Raw genomic sequence first — 18,584 nt, 5'->3', positions numbered from 1 at the left:
TATATACTGTCAGATTTCTCCTTTATTGTTTTAAAATGTTTTTAGTTTAGCGTCTCTAAATACTACTTAAGCAACTCTAAATCATGAGCCCCTCTGCCTGATTCACTTTAATGTCCTTGACATGAAAGTTGTTAAATCAAAATTGTCAACAGTGCATATTGTGCATTGTCCAACACAAGCTATACTTCAAATATTTTATATATTTCAATATAAAGACATTGAATATTTGAAGAGGTGAAACATAAAATGCCAAGTGCTGGGGTATACTGCATGAAAAAGCTTTTTTATTACAAGAGAAATAGAAAAGATAAAAGCATTGTTGGCATCATAGAGGCTTATCACAGCACAAAAGCACCACAGACACAATAACCAATATGAAAACTGAAGAAAGAGACAGAAAGAATATGGGATAATATAATAAGTCATGTAGGACCAGAAATAAAACACTAGCAGCACTGAGAACAGAGCCACAATCACAGAGCGTCTATAAACAATGTACAGAGGGTCCATGAAGGCATCATGGAGAGTTTATAAAACCACAGAGCTCTATACAAAGTCAGGTGGGCATTGTTATGTCCGAATGAGACGCATATTATAACCAAGACGAGACAGACACACGTCAAATCCTCAAATACTTCATCTTAGAGTGGCCAAACTGTCCATGGAACTAGTCTAAATACTGGTGATGTAACCTCCCGAGTCCTCCAATACAGTAAACTCCATCATTTGGTTTGTTCCAGAGGCTCAAGTAAACACGGAGAGTACAAATACTGAAACATACTCTTAAATTTGAGAATATATGTGAGTTTCATCCCCAAACTGAGATATCCACAGTGTGATAAACATAACTCTTGACCAGCTGTGACACTAAATTTGTTCTGATAATAAATGACCACTCCCCACTGAGTAAAAAAACTAAACTGCAACCAGTGATGATAACAAAGATCTGTGTTACCTTCAGGTTATTGTTTCAACTCTGGTGTGTTTATTGGTCAAATGTGTCAAAAATAATAAATGAATTTGGTTGAATTTGTTTTTGGATGCTGGTTGGTAAGTTGTAAATGTATTTTTATTTTTTACTTTGAGTATATTTCAAAACCAAAGACCTGTTCGGGGGCAGTTAGATGGCAGCACAGGCAGCTCTTACAGTGCTGCTCCTTTGTTAAAGCAACAACATGTAACTTTGCGCAGTGGTTTTCCTGAACAGAAAAAAGCCTTTTAATCGTTTGACCAGGGCTCTAAGTAGTCCTACTCACTGCAACTTAAACAGTGCACATTCCTCATAATACCCAACTTCTGGAACAGGAAGTGCTGTCGCAGTAACAAACACACCAAACTCTGTTTATAATTTTTGATGTTTCATCAAAGCGGGAGATCGTACCCAGTCACCAAAGTGCAAGAGCAGGTGTTAAAGGCAGTGTACCATCAAAGTTGTTCTGAAACTGCTATGTTGATGTAAATAGTTACATAATGTTGCTTTAAAAATGTGTAGATTAATTCTATATGAGTTACACAATATTATTAATTACCTTTGCCCAGAAAATTATGTTTTCAGTTTGTTATTTTTTTGTCTACAAGTTTGTATGGAGTATGATGTCTTTAGAGGGTGTGAAGTTTGGCAATGGCACAATGAGGAAGAAATGATTAGTTTTTGTTTGGATCTGAATCTAGGAGGGGATCTAGGAATTTTTAAAATGGCCTCTTAACTTCCTCACTTTCTACTGCACTTATTTGAAAGAAAAAAACCTGGCACATGCATCTAGTAAGTGTTTATCACAGTGTATTTTGATGCAAATCTAGCTGCAAATTTTGTGGATTTTGCAGCAAATTTAGAAGGTTTTTGCAGCTTTGGTGAAACTATGCTTTCTAGTTCTTATTCAAATCTATACACACACAAACACATTTGCCGCCATAACATGTGTAGTGTTTTTATGTCAGTGTCTAAGTACTATACGAGGAGGCCTTTCAGATTTGAGGTGAAATGTCTTCAAGAACCTCAAGTAAGTCCAGCGGCCTTCATATAGCACTTAGAAATACCAAGACCTGGATGACTGAGAATCTTCACAGACAATTTCTGACTGCCCTTAAAGCTTTCTCCTGTTTGGTTATTCTATAAATATTACCCACATGTAAAGCTTGCAGAAATTTTTTTGGGGCTGCTGCCCTACTTGGGGACATGAGTAAGCAAATGAAGCTGTATGGAGTGACGCCAGCGTTAAAGAAAGCAGCTTCACACCTATTTGATCATTTTTGTCACTGCAGACGGCGCCTGAACAACCACAGCAGCTTTAGTGGTCGATGAATGTGGCTTCACAGGCTTTTAAGCCCAAACGATCCAAATCCTGAGAGACAGGCAGCAGTGAAAAGATGTTGAACAGGAGCGGAGGTTTTAAAAAAGTTTTTTTTTTCATACCTATGAATACTAGACGCTTTGACCTTTTGGTCCTCTAGCCACTTTGATCATACTACATAAGCTTGTCCAGTAAATGTCCATGTGCCACCACATACAGTTTAACACAAAGAGAATACATACATATTCAAATGTTTTTTGTTTTTTTTTAAAACTGTGTTCAAGGTACATGCGTTCACGTGTAAACATAGACTCAGCCGATAAGAGGCTTTGGATTCATGGGAGTCAGATAGTATAGGATACATACGAACTCTCTCTCACACACACTCACACTCGCACACTCACACACACACACACCTGAGATGCCTTAATACTGGGCCAGATTGTTCAACAATACTATAGCTTCAGTTTCCTTTCAAGTGTGAGACGTATATGGTAGTAGTGTGCTATCAGTTGCGGCAGTAGGTCAGTCTTCTGGCAGTGCTGAATCAAACAGTGGTTTTCCCCTCTGAGGTTCAACCATGTAGCTTTGACAAACTCTATCAAATGGGTCCCATTCATTTTGGATGGCGATGATGGAGATAATCAGCTAACACTATAAGTACATCAGAAGAAAATATAGATGAAATCAACATATACCGTACATCATTGATAAATATATACTGTAAATCGTACTGATGACATCTTCACTTACTAAACCTAATCAACAACAGTAACCTATTGGAATTCAGTAAATATTCTTGATAATCTACTGAGTAGAGCCTAGGAGAGGTGGAAGCACACAGGTAAAGTCTCCAAGACTAAAACCATGAATATCTGTATGTTCAACATAAAGAATATCATTCTACAGTCATGCTTGATTTGGAAATCACAGTAAATCACCGACTGAAGCAACCGCTGTTAAAACCATATATAGTGTACTACAGTGTAGATAGCACAACTAATAACAATAACAGTAATAATACTATCTAGAGCTCTGAATTGGAATAGTAAATTACTGATGTTGCGACCTCTTAAATATAATCATACTAGATACTAGATACCTTCTGTTAATGATGATGATGATGATACTTGAAATAATGTCCTAAAACTAATGATGATAGTCAAGTCAAGCTAATTGTAAACATTGTCTTCCTCTGGACAATAAGACAATGCCCCTCAATTCAGCTTCTGAACACTGAATCTGGACGTGCACCACAAAGAGAGAGATCTCCAAGAATAGTAATTTATCCCCTGATCGTTGTAATGAAATCAAATTCCTGCAAAAAAAATACTGTAACTGAAACTTGAAATGAACTGAGGTGGTATAAACTCGAGAGCTGTGTCCCAAATTCACAGGCTGCCTGCCTTGAAGTCCAGATTCATCACAATGGGCTAACAGGGCAGTTTCAGTGTCTCCTCCAAATGCAGCCTTTTTTTTTTTTTTTTGCCACAGCTTGGTGAACATGACTTTGCTTTGTGACTCTCAGTGTCCTACAATCTATTGCATGCCGGTCAATTGCTTAATGGTGCATTCAAATGTCCTCGTCAACTCGTAAAGACAGGAAATATCACATAACCACATTGTATGTATGAGGTATTTCACTTCAGGTGGTCATCAGTCATTAAGAAGCCAGTCCTTTAAACTGTCCTCTCACTGTCCAGCTGCCGTAATCCAGGAGCCCTGGACTGATAAAAGCTGATATGTTTGCCCGGTTTGCCTTCAGTTTCTACTGTCCACTCAGAGCAATAACCTTATCGAGAAGCAGGGGGTTGTTGCTGAATGTTTTTGCCCTGGGTTTCACCTTACAGGCTAAACTGAGGTTGTTGGAGCTGTATTTAGACTTAGAGGAGTAGCTGCAGATGCTATTGAGGGCTGAAAAAATCATTCAAAGATAAGGCAGTAGAGGACTTTTTAGTAGAGATGTAAACCCATTAATGAAAGTTTTGTGATTTTAAGTAGGAAAAGTGCATTAAGAAAACACAGAATGTCACACACAGTAAGTTTTTGGCAGTCTACAGTTATCATGAAATGCATAATAACTTTCTGAAACCTATGCCTGTGCAAAAATGGACGTCAGACTTGTTAACAGTCTGGAAATGATGATAAACAGAGGGTGTTAGAGAGGAACTAAACTGATGTGGATGTATTTCATTTATCATTAACCTGACACAGTGTTTCCCAGCCATGTGTTGAAGGAGAATTCAGGTATCACTAAACCAGCCCAAGTATGTCATCTCAGGGGGATTTCTTGGAGGTAAACATTAAAATGTTTGACTTTCTGAGTTGATGAGGGCGACCTGAACGCAGCATTAGAGTGCATCATTTGAGTGCAATCATTCGAGGAGGAGGTACATGGTCACCCCACTCGGCCTCCAAACGAGGCAGCCCCTGAATTTGAACACAGCTCACAGTATCTCATCTAAGTTGCTCAAACACAGGAGCTACTCCCTGTGAGGTCAGTGCTGATGTCATCTGGAGGTCTGGACCTGATTGGGCGGCTGGGCGTAGAGGTACTTCCAGATGGCGTAGTAGTGTATGGCTGCTCCCATAGCTACGAACAGGTGCCAGATGGCGTGAGCGAAGGGGACGATGCCGTCGCTTTTGAAAAAGACCATCCCCAGGCAGTAGCAGGCTCCGCCCACCAGAAGCTCACACAGTCCTGACTGCTCCGGCTGCGAAAACACAGACAGTTTAACATCTTTAAGTTTTAAAGATATTACAATAGAGAGAACCACACAGACTACAGGTGAGACTAAAAGAGTGGGCTCACCATTGAGAGGATGACCAGGGCAGGAAAAACTCCCATCACTGTGTAGCAGATCAACTCCATGATCTTATACCTGATACAGAGAGGAATATCTGAGCACAGGTGGTCACTCTTGACCTTGGTAACACCATGTGTGACAAATAATCTCTGCTCAAAGGTCCACTTACTAGCTTTTTCTGAGCTTTAACCTGTCAGAATAATAAAAAGAGAGACAGACTGATAATGATAGAAGTAAATGCTGACTGTAAGAGCTGACCTCTCATGGAAGAAGAAGACGTAGGTGGTACCAAAAGAGGCCATGACCCACACCAACCAGCGCATGTGGCACGCCCAAGGACCCAGCTCCCGCAGGTTCAGCCTGGTTAAGCATTAACAGGTGGACATAACTACAAATATATACACACTCCGCACACATAAACACACACACGTGTACTTAGCAGGCTGGATTGTTTACCAAGGGGCGTAGGAGGCAGCAATGAAGAAATAGATCACCATCCTGTCACACATGTGGAAACAGTGCTCCACAGACCTGAAGAGAGAGACCAAACAGCCTCATGACAACTGAGTGACACTGTTTATACATGTAGCATCAGTGTGTTTTACATCTCAAAAACTAACATGGAATTCAGGGACACATATTTGTCCCAGAGGAGGACAAACTGTGTCCAAAAACACCAAATAACTCGAAAACGTCTGCAGTAAAACAAGAGGCCATGCAGGCTGGTTATTTTGTGTCCTGTTGTTCCTTTTAATCATTTTAATCTTCTGCAATATTTCAGTGCAGTCCAAACATTATGTTAAAGTGTGTGTGTACCTTAAGTGGCTCTTCTTCCAGGCCACAGTGTGGAACAGGGTGGAGATGATGAAGAGCGAGCTGAGCCCCGCCCCGTACACCCAGGCCGACAGCCGCTCCCATTGGTCCTCCGACTGGAAGTGCAACACTGAGCTGCCCAGCAGGCTGGGGATTATCCATAACTAAATGAATTCATAACATAAATGTAACATGAGACACACGCGGACAAACAGACAAACATGAAAGATGAACTGTAAACGTGTGAAAGGTGTGAGAAAACCTGGAGGTGTCTGTCATTTATCTGTTATGTAATGATGCTGGATTTTTTTTTCTTCCTGTTTTCTCTGAGTGTGTCATTTCATCTGTGTCAGGTTAATGATTGCTCTCTGTGGTCTGTGTAAGTGTGTGTGTGTGTGTGTGTGTGTGTGCATTTACCGCATGCGTAGCACAGTTGGCAGCATGCTCATATTCTGTGGGCTGGTATCTCTTGTTAGGAGGAACACGGTTGTTCATAAACCTGGAAACATCACAAATCAACACATGTAACTTCATATCTTCAACAGCATCTTTATGATCTGTGGAGCTGCAGTGATCAATCAATCAGTCAACTGACAGAAAATTAATCTGCAGCTATTCTAACAATCAATTAATTGTTTAGTAATTTTCTGTAAAAAAAAAAACAACAAAAAACAAAAACAGCATTTTGTTTCAGAGTACTTGCTGGTTTCTTTTATCTTCAGTGATGGTAAAGTGAGTATTTTTGGGTTCTGAACTGAACAGACAAAACATGACATTTAAGGACGTCACCTTGGGATTTAGGAAATTGTGGTGGCCAGTTTTTACCATTTACAGATATATTTTTTAGACCAAATGACAGAATCTGTCAAATAACTTATAATTGATAACAGATTAATCAATAATGCAACCACATAAAATCTTTACTAAAATCTCAGACATTAGCTTTTGCTAAATGCAACAATAAAACGTGTGTGCTGTTTTTAATGTATTTGAATCAATGTTTTTCTCCTTCTTAAAAAACCTAAAAACATGTTGAACATCTTCCGTTCGTATCTCATTGCTCCTCATAAAATTTCACCCCACCCTGTCCTTTCACTTAGCAACGCCGGATCATGCTTCAACTTGTTGCCATGGCTGCTGTTGCCTGGCAACAGCGGGTAACCACGGACCGACTGAACAGGAGGTTTGTCCTGATGATCTCTTTCATAAACAATTCACATGTACAGATATGGCTGCATGTTATCACACGCATATACGCGCACAAAAAACACACACATACATGTAAACTTGTATCTGTTCTTTCAAGCATGAAGAGAGAAACCCAAACACAGAGCAGCTCAGGAGGTAGCGCTCCGTCAGTGATGTCACTGTTGTCATGGAAACCACCGAGCAGGGATACCACGCCAGAAAACTCCTCGTTTCTTTCTTCCATCTTTCTCCCCCCCCCATGTCTTCCATCTCTCTCTCCTGTTCCCCGGCCACGTCTCCTCTCTGCTTCCCGATGATTAAATTAACATGCAGGACGGCAAATGGACAAAGACGGCCACGCGGACACACAAAACACGGACGCACATGCACGTGCACACACACACACACACACACACACACATAGACATTGTAGTCACATACATACACACACAAACCACAACCCCTCCCTATTTTTATGCTGCATCTTGCAGAGCCAGATTTCATAAGAGACCTAGATTTTGCGATGTCTCTTTCTCTCTCTCTCTCTTTCACACACAGACGTGCACGCTCGCACGCCCACGTGCACGCACGCCCACACATTGTAACGCGATTGGAGAGACTCAAAATGAGAAAGAGGCTCCTATTAAAGGGAAATACCACTCAAATTAGAAATTCATATATGTGACTTTAGATGCAAAAGACTTTTCTTTTCATCTTTCTAAACTCGAAGACATCCCTGCCAATGTTTGAAACACCTAATCTATCCGTGTTATACGTCTATGGAGCTGTGTGTGTGTGTGTGTCATTAGGGGAAAAAAACATTACTCATCTGTTAAATTCACAAGTGAATGTTGACAAATGCACACACTGCTAACTGCATCTCATAAAAATTGGCAATTTCAGTATCATCAGAGCTATGTTTCCTTTAAATCAAACCATGTTTTACTGTATCTCTGTGTTGTGCACTGGTGTGAAACACTGGAACATGATGTTTTCCTCCTGCACTTGAGCTGTTTCAATTCCTCTTCTTGAGACGACACCATTGATCCCAGATTGACAGATACAGGAGATGAAACTAAAGACAGAAGATACAGAATCCACCTCACATAATGACAATTAACAAAGTGGCTCATCCGCTCCTTTCTTTTTTCCCCCTCAATCATCCTCCCTCTCTTTAAGCAGCTGTTTCAAAGTGACACTCATTCAGAGCTATTAATACAAACTGACCCAGCCCAGAAACGCACCGTCCTGTCCCAAATAAAAAGGCTTCCTCGTCGCCCTGTTATCCAAACGCCAGCCTCGTGCTGTCTGACTGACTCTCTCTTTGGTGTGTGTGTCAGTGCCAGGCCCAGCAGGCTTGGCCGGGTCATTAATGACTTTATCAAGCTGGCTGATAATTACCAGGCCAGAGGCCAGGCAGAGAGACACAGAGAGGACTGGATGGAGAGGAGCAGAGCTGCGGAGATGTCACAATAACTCTACAACAGCAGGATGGACAGAAGGAACTCTCTCCGCTTAAGTCGTCTTATTGAACCATGAAGAACAAAACCTCAGTCTAGTTAATGGTCAACATGAATTAATATTAAAACCTGTTCTATGGTCAAGCAAGTCCTGCTCTTTGTGCACTTACAGCAAGTATATATAATAACAGAGACTGACTTAAGAAAATGTGACAGGAAATAAAGAGTAGACCTAAAATGTTTCATCAAATAACTGATTAGCAGACTGACAGAGAGTTAATCTGCAACAGTTTAGGAAAAAAATTAATCGTTTGTGTCATTTATCGAACAAAAACAGAACATCTGATTTTCTCTTTATCATATAAGAACAAACTAAATATATTTAAGTCTTGGACAGTTGTCAAACAAAATAAAAATGTGAAAATGAAATGATGGAGATGTATAAAAACACTTATTTTCTGATTAATCTCTCAGAAATTTCTTCAATTAATCATTTGCTCCACAAAATGTCGATAAAACAAAATTTAAAAAAATTATAATAAAAAAAAAAAACAAGTTTGCACAAGCCTGGTTTGGTCTGACCAACACCCTCAAAATATTATTTGAGAGGAGGGAAGCAGAGAATATTTGACATTTTCTCTTGATCAAAAAGCAATGACTTTTCTTTTAACTGTGCAATTAATGCATCACTGTGTCAGTTCTAATGTAAGGGGGTGAATAAAAATCACAGTATTAGAACAGCCAATCAAACAAAGTAAATGTTTTCATATTTTGCAGCAAAATAATAAAAAATACATTTTAAAAATCCCCTCCTACCTTCTTGAATTGTTCTGTTTTGTTACTAAAGCTGTCATGTAGGACAGCTCACATCATGTTAGGCTAAACTACAACGTGATCATTTGTCCACAGCCTCAGTCTGAGCTGTAGCATGACAACACAGTACAGAGTTTCTGTATCAGCTGAAGGGATTTTGCTCGTGGCCAGCAGGAGATATGTGGGTTTAAAAGCTAAAAGGTGTTGAAATAACAACAATTTTCATGCTCACTAAATCGTTTTCAGTCGTTTCACAAGCAAAAATCAAGAAATGCGATGGTTCCAGCCTCTCAAATGGAAGGATTTGTTACTTTTTTCCATTTTAAATTGTTGTAAATGTAATATCTTTAGGTTTCTAGACTGTTTTCTGACATTTTACAGAACAAACAACAGATCAATCAGGAGAACTCTCCTCCTCCTAAACTGCTGATGTAAATAATAGTCTCAGTCTGCTCTGTTTGACCTCTTCCTACCATGAAACCCACCAAAACCACCATAGACCCAACCAGCTTTCGTGTTAAAGTCCAAACATGTACAGTAATAAAAAGAGACTGGGGACAACAAGGGTGTGTATTTGTGCGGCCTACTGTGTTTGAGAAAGGACAGTGCACACAAAAAGAGGAGGCAGGAGAGACAGCAAGATGATGATGAGGAGGAGGGGGGAGGAGGAGGAGGAGGAGGAGGGAAGTGGCAGGTGTGTGTGTGTGTGTGTGTGTGTGTTATTCTTCAAATTGCTTGTCAAGCGAATAAACCCTGGACTACATGATTAGTATTTCATCACTAGTCTGAGATACACTGAAATAAAAATGTTGACTTTTTTTATTTAAGAAAACAGATCATTCCCAAACCCTCCCAGCATCCTCATCATCAGCATCATCATCCTCCTCATCATCATTAACATCATCAGGCAGCAACGTAAGAAATATTTCTATTTGTTACTGTACTCATGTTGTAAGCAGGGTAGAATGATAGGAAATCATTGACCTACCTTACAAGATTCATTTACAGTGGAAATAAGCAACAGTTGACAGCAGACAGACAGTATGGCTAAAGCCTGAATCCCCCCGCTCTTTGAGTGCTGAGCGAAAAAAAAAAAACCCGCCGCGATTTCGATCAGCTCAGCTCAGGTTGTAACGGGCAGGTCTAATGTAAAGTAACGAGCATCGTCGCGGTTTCACCGGGGAAGACGTCGTCGTCTCATCTCAAGCAGCACCGGGGAGACGGACGCATCCCGAGCCCAGCTGCCTCCAGAGAGATCCAGTCCGGAAGTGTGGGCGTCGGGGATGGTCTCTGAGGAAACAGCCGGTTTTCCTGCACGGTCGATTGTGGCTCTGGTGGTGGTCTCTCTCTCTCTCTCTCTCTCTCTCTCTCTCTCGCTCACCCACTCTCTCTCTCTCCTGTCTCTCTCTCTGCTGGAGCTCCAGCCGCCGGTTCACCTCATCACGACTCGGCGAGGAGGGTTGTTTTTCATCACTGAAGGCTGCCACATCTCTTTCCGAGGGGCTGCTTCATGACGGGGGAGATTCGTGCCGATTTGTGCCTGAACCTGCAGCTTCCGGTTCTGCCTCTAGGTGGAGATGGAGGCGAAGAGTTGGAGTCCGGATGATGATATAATACGATGACGATGGTTGTGTGTTTTATCATCGTGCCAAGCTGAACAGATATCTAAAGGAGCAGAGGCTCCTGCTCAGACTGGCTCCAGCGACTGACTCTATTTCAAACCTCTCTAAAAATAGATGAGTTTCAGTATTCAGTATCAGGAGTTCAGGTGGATGCAAACCAGCTTTTTAGAGGTCCAAATTCCCCTCGTTGCAATCTGAGCTTTTTATAGTTGTCTTGCATACATTTTTTGACTGTAACATTTTTTTTTTCTGCAAAATTTTAGCCTCCTACAGGATGATCTACCTGCAGTTTCAAAGCGAGCTCCACACTGTCAGTGTTTTTGGTGAAGACAAACCGAATTCTCTGATTATTGATTTCAACTAATTATTATTAACAGTCCAATAATTTAAGTTACCATGATATAAAAGTGGATCCACCAAACTGTTTCTCTCAGTTGTATTTCATGAATCCAGAAATTATCAGGCTTTTTTGTTTAGACTGTTAATTGATTAAAATAGCTGTGATGTACTGTTGTTCCACTAATCAATTCATCTACTAACTTCAGCTGTAGAATCATTTTTTTCTCATGTTATTTGTTTAACTGAATGTGAATGTTTCCTCAGGCTGGACTTTCGTTTCTTTTTTTATCTGTATATGTTCAGTCTTGATTTTCAAAATGGGACTTCTCATCAACACAAAGCTCAACGTTTGAGGTGCTCACAGTCTGAACACCCAACTGCTAGCAAATAGCAACTGGGAATAATCAATTTGCTGATGAGGACCATGTGATATGGCTGAAAGCTCCAGGTGATTGTTTTGTCAACACACACACACCTGTAATGCACAAAGCTTTGTTTGAGTACTGTAACAGCAATCATTTATTAAATGCATATTATGACCAGCATAAGCTTTAAATGAGCACTGCAGCCTTTCATCATGATTAATATAAAATTCCTGCTTTAAGCATTCGGCTCAGACTGAACTGTCTGTGATTATACTGATCTAACTCATTAAGTACCGTTTGCAGACCTGCGGTCAGTCCCTCTGTTTACAGTGTTGAGTTTAACAAGAGGGAATACAAACACTGTTTGACCTGAGTCTGATCGTTTAACCTGTATATAAAAAAATACCTGATTAAAATATGGCCAAGAAGCTTTGTGTGATAAGGCAGCAGTTTTCTTCATATCTCCAGAAGCTACTATACTTTGGTGGGTTTACTGTAAACTTCAGTTCAGACTATCTTCAAGTTCTTCATTGCAGACTCCAGAGTCTGAAAAAAGAAAGTGGAACTCTCAAAAACAGGTCTGTGTAATGACACATCAACAGAGTATCACGCTGAGATCTGACCACACCAGTCTGTCATATGTAGTATTTGTAATGTGTTTGTGTGTGTTACCTTGACATCCCAGATGCCCATTCCTCCATCCATGCCGGTGGTGCAGAACTTGGAACACTGGTTTCTTCCTCCCTCCAGCACTGAGATTTGGCTGAAATATAGTTTGAGACAAGTCAAACTCTGTGTACAAACAAAATTAAAAGTCATGCATACCTAGTATGCATACTTTCAAATAAGAAATGATGTTGGGTAAACATCTGTGGTCACACAGAGTTTTTAAATATCTTATTTATCAATTTATTTATTTAATTTTTATAGTGAAGCCTTTGACGAAGGTAAAATGTTATGTGCAAACCAATATCTTATCACTTACCAAAACTAAATGTCTCTCTTATTTTCTTTTTAACTTGATGTCACTCTGTTATATATAACTTAGTTCAAAAATAAGATGCTGTCCTTTAAAGCAACATTATGTAACTATTTTACCTTAAAATAACAGCTACAAAATCATTTTGATGTTACTTGTAACAGGGAGAGCTGGGGTAAGTTGTTTCCTCTGCCCTTGACCGCTCAGACTCGGAGGCCAAGTGCATTTAAAGAGGCAATGTCGAGTAATTACCACTTGTGCCTGCAGAGGTCGCTGTTGCTGCCGCTCAGCAAAAGTTACATTATGTTACTTTAAATATTTAGCTCAATAAAAACTGTTGTTGGTGTTAGGACTGAAATAGAAATACTTCTTAGAAACATACTCATCAGACCTCACTAAATGTATTTCCTGTATATTATTTTTAAAAAGTTGTGTCTGTCCTGTCTCCCTGTGCATCATACAGCAATAATTCCTTCAGTCCACGCTCCATATATTTGTTTCTTCTCCCCACCTGATGCTGTTCTTGTGCAGGGTGGCCAGGTCCTTGTCGGTGCTCTGGGTCTCTGAGGCCCGACGGTCCAGGTTCTGGAAACGTTCCCTGGCACTGATGCCCTTCTGGGCCGCCTGCTTAGGAACGTCCAGCTTGCCACCAAATGTCAAGCTGCCTTTGGCACCATCATACACAAACAGCATCGGGTAACAGTCATGGCCCTGGAAGAACACAGAAACACACAGGGATGTATTCAGGTGGCGCTGGAAAACATGTCTTTCAAATGATTTTGATGGCATGAGTTTGATCCAGGCTGTGTTCCCATCTGACACCATAGCTATTTTTAAAATACAAATCCTGGGAGGCGCCAAAGTCAAAAATATTAAAAGTACACACAAAGTGGCTTTAAAGTGAGACTATGTATTTTGAGAGACAAAATAACACAATCATCTTTTGACAAATGAAAAGTTTGTTCATCTCAGAACACTTATTACTTGCATATAAAAACATTTTAGCATGAAACAAATTCACATTTCACTAGTTTTATCATTTTTTCCTGCTTGTAAAACAATTATTTACATTTTTGCTTTTATTAGATAGCATACAATTAACAGCTGAGATCTGGATTTAACACTGATGTCTTTAAAGCAACAGTCTCAATTTGCCATCATCCTGTAACTGCCCACTTGTGGGCATGGTTCAGAAAATGTTACATACTTTCACTTTAACAGATGATTTTATTGTCAGTTAATATGAACGCTGAACTCCCACAGGTTATGCTCACTCAACTTTTGACACTTTTTTTAATATGAGTGACACTACTAGTTTTTTTCCCTCAGAGAATATATAACCCTCTATTGGTCTAAGTAAGAGAAATTAGGATATCTGATTTTAGTCTTTGCAAAAAAAACAAACAAACAAAAAAAAACCTGCAACACAAACTGATCTATTGGAAGAGTAAAAGTTCTGATGAAGAGCTAGTGCTGAAATGTGTGTGTGTAATGAAGAGCAGACTCTTCCCTTTAAGTCAGTTAGCTTTGCCATGTTATTTCTTTACTTTTGTTTCTTCTGTCAACACTGCTTAGCTCCACAATCGAGGAGTGAGACACACAAAATACATAAATGTGAGCAGAATAAATTCAACTGATTTATGAACAGCTGAATGTAGAATAAATATTGGATGTGTATTTAATACTCACAGCTGCCACTAAGCTGTTCTCAGTGATGAAGATGACACACAGCAGAGGAAGTGTCTCAGAGCTCAGACTGCTCACCCTGTGGAAGTCATCACAAAGGTCAGAGTGCACACACATAAACACACAGAGACACTCAGGTATGGCACCCCGCCCTCTCTTACGTGCCGGTCTTGCCTCCCTCTGCGACAGACACAGTGGAATCATGGGAGGCCCAGGCCAGGCGGTTGCCGGAGTGTGAGAAGCACACGCTGTGCACCCAACCTCCGCCCCCTCCTGAGGACTGGTCTGCAGCTCCAGTCCCTCCAGACTCAAACAACACCTCCCCAAATGGCATCTTGCTGCCCCATGGAGTGGGACCAGGCTTTTCCTCCACCTCCTTAATGTAGGCTGAGAACACCCTGTAGGAGAGAAGAGCCGGGATGTGAATAATTTATTGTTACTGTTATTTTTAATGGCTCAGATGTTTATTAGATGTACATATAATCATTTATCCTGTGTTATCTACATGTTGAGTGTTGTTACTGTTTTATTGTTCTTCACTTATGATGCTATTTTGAGGTTATGGTTGGACTTGCATGAGGCTTGGTATGACTAATTCATATTTATGATTATATTTCATTCATATTTGGTTTCTTTTTGGTTTTCAAGTGCAGGACACAATTTATCCTTCCAGCGTCTATTATTTCCACAAAGAAAAAAAGCTCAAGAGGAATGAAAGAGGAGGGTGTAACACATCTATTTGCATGTTTTATTTATTGATACCTGCATTTGAAGTCACAGGATCCAGCAGCCAGCAGGACGTTGTTGGGATGCCAGTCCAGACTGAGGATGGTGGAGCGGATTGGCTTCTTGATGTGCTTACACACCCACCTGTGGGGAACCACACAAAATGCTGGAATTGCAAACATTGGTTCATAATGGTCAAATGCAGGCTTTTATGTAAATTGGGAGCGGGAAGCCATCATCTAAAACCGCACCAGTCATTTTCCTGCTCAAAGTAGCAGATGGAGATGAGGCGAGAGCCGCTGCCTACAGCAAACTTGTTCTCTTTTGGTGACCACTTCACACAGCGAGCGGCACGATTGATCCTGAGGATGACCAGAGTGGGCTTCCAGGCGCCTTCTTTAAGGGTCCACACGTAGGCATTACGGTCCGCTCCGCAAGTAACTATACGGTTACTGTCTGGAGCCCAGTCAATACCTGCAGGAGAAAGAAACTCTTATTGATATTTTATCATTGTACACACATCATGATACAAATGTATGTTTAAAGAACAGTTTTGGTGAATATGCTCATCTGATTTCTTGCAAAGGGTTTAAATCAGTACTAAATTATATTACATTAATTGAGCACTTTTGTCCAAAGAGACTTATAATAAGTGCACTGAAACTCTTGGAACAAGAGTTATATGTCATGTAAACTTGAAGCGCAACCCGATCAATTAAACACATGTGTGTTAGAGAGACACATCACGAGTGCTTTTTTCCCTCTTTAAGTGATGAGATGTGAGATAAAGTGCTAGAATGGGATCTCGAGGGCCACGCTAATTAATTTAGCTTAGCATTAAGAGTGAAAACAGGGGGAAACAGCTAGAATGGAGTCTTGGTGTCACCATGAGGTTACCAAGAAACAAGTCATAACTCCACCATGAAGACACTGCATCCAGCCAAGAAACATTTCAGCAAATAACATAAAATCACAACTTGCTGTTTTTATGCTTTGGTTTTTGAACAGATTAAAAAAACAGATGGAAAAAGGACAGTTGGAACTTAAAAAGACACATACATGTAGCCATATTTACAGCTGGGAAATGCATCACCATCCACTGGAAATTTATTATGCAAACTCTTTCACAGCAGTGGATTTAATTCTCAAACTATCTACCACTTGACAAGACATTCTGGGAACTGGCCTCTTCATTTGAATTGTTATTTTTTTGTATTTGTTGGCAGGAGATTAATATAATCAGTATACAGATATGACAGCAAACCACTGTTGAGTGGGACTCACCTGTCACCTGCCCGTTATGCTCCTTCAGCTCATGAATCTTGGTCCACTTGGTCCCATCTTTCTTGTAGATGTGGACGTCATGGTTGTTGGGGCAGAGGGCGATCTCTGCAGAACAAAAGCACAATTAAGTACACTGTGCATCAAAAGAGGAAGCGCTGCGAATTAGGGAAACACATGAACAGGAAATTCACCAGCGAGAGGACAAAGTACAGTGGCACTGACAGGAGACCTTTACGACTGGATGATCAGTGGAGTGTAACAGGGAACAGCTGACTGAGTGCATGAGAACAGAGAAAACTAGAGAAATACAGTATGTATCTGCCTCCAGGCACCTCACAGACACATGGTATCTTTAAATAGACAATGTGCAAGAACTGCAACCTTCCCTCCCATGATGTTGTTGCAAACCCTGCACTGGTTTTAGTCAGCAGATGAGTCAGGAGCAGTGTTTGTCTGAGAGCAGCAGTGTGGGTGCTTTAGTGTGCATTTTTGTTCTTTTTTCTTTCTTGAGTGCTCAACCTGCAATATGATCAAACTAAAGTGTTCAGCTGCAAGTTGAGTCAAACTACAACTGTATGAGTCTATGACTCGACCACAGCTGCCTGTTACATCCGCTTTGCCCAGAAACCAAAGCGCTGATCAAAACAGCCAAATATGGCGTTGGTTTCCTGCAGCTAACAGAGTACAAGAGCCTCTCAGAAAGGCCCCCAGACGCCACCCTCACTGTTACAGGAAACAGGAAATACCTTCTCCCACCTGGGAGCCAATCACAACCCTCTGCCTATTACACCACTTGTTCTTTGGTGCAGGCAGTAGTTGAAGCAAGATGTTCCATGATGTCTGCCATTACAGCGTGCAGTTTAGAGATGAGACGACTCAATGCCACTGAGGTACAAGCTCAGAGTGACCAATCAGGGAGGGCGAGCAGACTTACGGGTCCGATCTTTGTTCCAGGCATGGCAGCTAATTGGTTCCAGCAGGAAACTATGGTACGCCATGGCCAATCAGATGTTAGAAACAGACCAGGAAGTGGGGTGAACAGATAACAGTCAAGTCTAGAAAAACAGAAGTCACAAAATTCTTTGTGAAAAGAAAAAGACACTTACAAAACACTTTAAAAAAACAGTTAAACACTATCATAAACATCACACCAGTATTTTTCAGTAAGAGTTGGCTCAGATTATTTGAGGAACTTTTTGAGAGGTGAAACCCACCATCAGTTCACTTTAACTGTGTGTGCACAGAGAAGTACACTGAGCTTATCTCGCTCAGGTTGAGTTAATGAAATCCAGACTTTCCGAAACATGAGAGGAATGATGCAGGTCAAGGGTAACACACACATTCCCCTAAAAACAAACTTTATCCTTCACAGTGAGAGCACACACCCAGGAAATCAATTCAAACATCTCCATCACAGTCTGTTAAATAACTTAAAAAACTAATTTCACATAGTAACATCCACGTTTCTGTGCTCTGAGTGAGTGGGTGGGCAGCAGGACTGCCTGTTGCACACTTCCTACTTTTTCCTGAAAATGTATTACACTTACAAAATGTGTATGTGTGGGTGTGTGAGTGAGTATGACATGTCTAAACATACTCAGTCAACTGTTAAATATTTTCTAGTGTACTTACCCTGAGGGCAGGACAGAGATGAATGGGTGAATAGCTGCAGAGATGGATAGAGAGAGAGAGAGAAAGAAGAGAGGCAGAGGAAGCTGGCGGATCAAATAAAGACGAGGGTGTTCAGCTCGCGGACTCTGGCCAGTCAACGCGAACGCCAACGACAGAGTGAGCTCAGGAAGAGAGAAGCTGAGCTGAAGAGAGGGAGGAGAGGTCAGAGGGGGAAGTGGAGGAGGGTACAGTGAAGCTCTGAAGGGGAGACATACAGGAAGTTAATGCAGGCTTGTGCTCAGGGTGGAGAAGATCATGGGTGTAACACAGTTGAAATGTGAGAGACTGGGATCAAACTTTTCATTTTAAAAAAAAGAACAGAAGGGGAAAAGAAAAGTTTAACTTCAGTAAAACTAGCAGAGTGAGGGAGGAGCAAGAGCACAATACAATGTTCTGCTTAGAGGAGGAGGTAGAAACTGAGGGGGAAGGAAAAAAAAAACTTATGAAGCATGAAAGACAGAAAAGAAAGGGGAGGGACTCGTATGGTCACTTCTGCATAAAGAAAGAGGAACAAGGAAAAAGGGGAGGGAAGAAAAGTAA

The 18,584-nt window shown here is 40.8% G+C and overlaps 2 protein-coding genes across 2 annotated transcripts; both read right to left on the bottom strand.

Annotated features, from left to right (window-relative positions):
- Positions 1–262: 262 nt before the first annotated feature.
- LOC108899368 (monocyte to macrophage differentiation factor 2) lies at positions 263–11,677 on the bottom strand. The gene is made up of 7 exons (XM_018699767.2): positions 10,361–11,677; positions 6,329–6,410; positions 5,915–6,075; positions 5,555–5,629; positions 5,357–5,458; positions 5,104–5,173; positions 263–5,005 (listed from the first exon to the last, which is right to left on the bottom strand). Exons 1-7 carry the CDS (start codon positions 10,372–10,374, stop codon positions 4,802–4,804), a joined length of 708 nt encoding a protein of 235 aa, XP_018555283.1. The 5' UTR covers positions 10,375–11,677; the 3' UTR covers positions 263–4,801.
- A 147-nt stretch (positions 11,678–11,824) lies between these two features.
- On the bottom strand, positions 11,825–18,182 carry arpc1b (actin related protein 2/3 complex, subunit 1B). The gene is made up of 10 exons (XM_018699765.2): positions 18,006–18,182; positions 17,308–17,428; positions 16,374–16,478; positions 15,341–15,563; positions 15,126–15,233; positions 14,525–14,761; positions 14,367–14,442; positions 13,189–13,388; positions 12,371–12,461; positions 11,825–12,244 (listed from the first exon to the last, which is right to left on the bottom strand). The coding sequence occupies exons 2-10, from the start codon at positions 17,369–17,371 to the stop codon at positions 12,206–12,208; spliced, it is 1,143 nt and encodes a 380-aa protein (XP_018555281.1). The 5' UTR covers positions 17,372–17,428; positions 18,006–18,182; the 3' UTR covers positions 11,825–12,205.
- Positions 18,183–18,584: the final 402 nt, after the last annotated feature.

This window comes from Lates calcarifer, linkage group LG5 (genome assembly GCF_001640805.2).
Source record: "Lates calcarifer isolate ASB-BC8 linkage group LG5, TLL_Latcal_v3, whole genome shotgun sequence".
Lineage (NCBI taxonomy): Eukaryota > Metazoa > Chordata > Actinopteri > Centropomidae > Lates > Lates calcarifer.
The sequence above is the reverse complement of the archived record's forward strand: the minus strand, read 5'-3'. Positions and strand labels throughout refer to the sequence as shown.

Coding starts and splice junctions, on each gene's coding strand:
- arpc1b (XM_018699765.2), bottom strand. CDS start 17,371: ATGGCGTACCATAGTTTCCTGCTGGAACCAATTAGCTGCCATGCCTGG. Junction 15,234..15,340: donor TTTGAGCAGGAAAATGACTG/GTGCGGTTTTAG, acceptor GGTTCCCCACAG/GTGGGTGTGTAAGCACATCA. Junction 14,443..14,524: donor GAGGGAGGCAAGACCGGCAC/GTAAGAGAGGGC, acceptor TGACTTCCACAG/GGTGAGCAGTCTGAGCTCTG.
- LOC108899368 (XM_018699767.2), bottom strand. Junction 6,076..6,328: donor CCAACTGTGCTACGCATGCG/GTAAATGCACAC, acceptor GAATTCATTTAG/TTATGGATAATCCCCAGCCT. Junction 5,459..5,554: donor GCTGCCTCCTACGCCCCTTG/GTAAACAATCCA, acceptor ATGCTTAACCAG/GCTGAACCTGCGGGAGCTGG.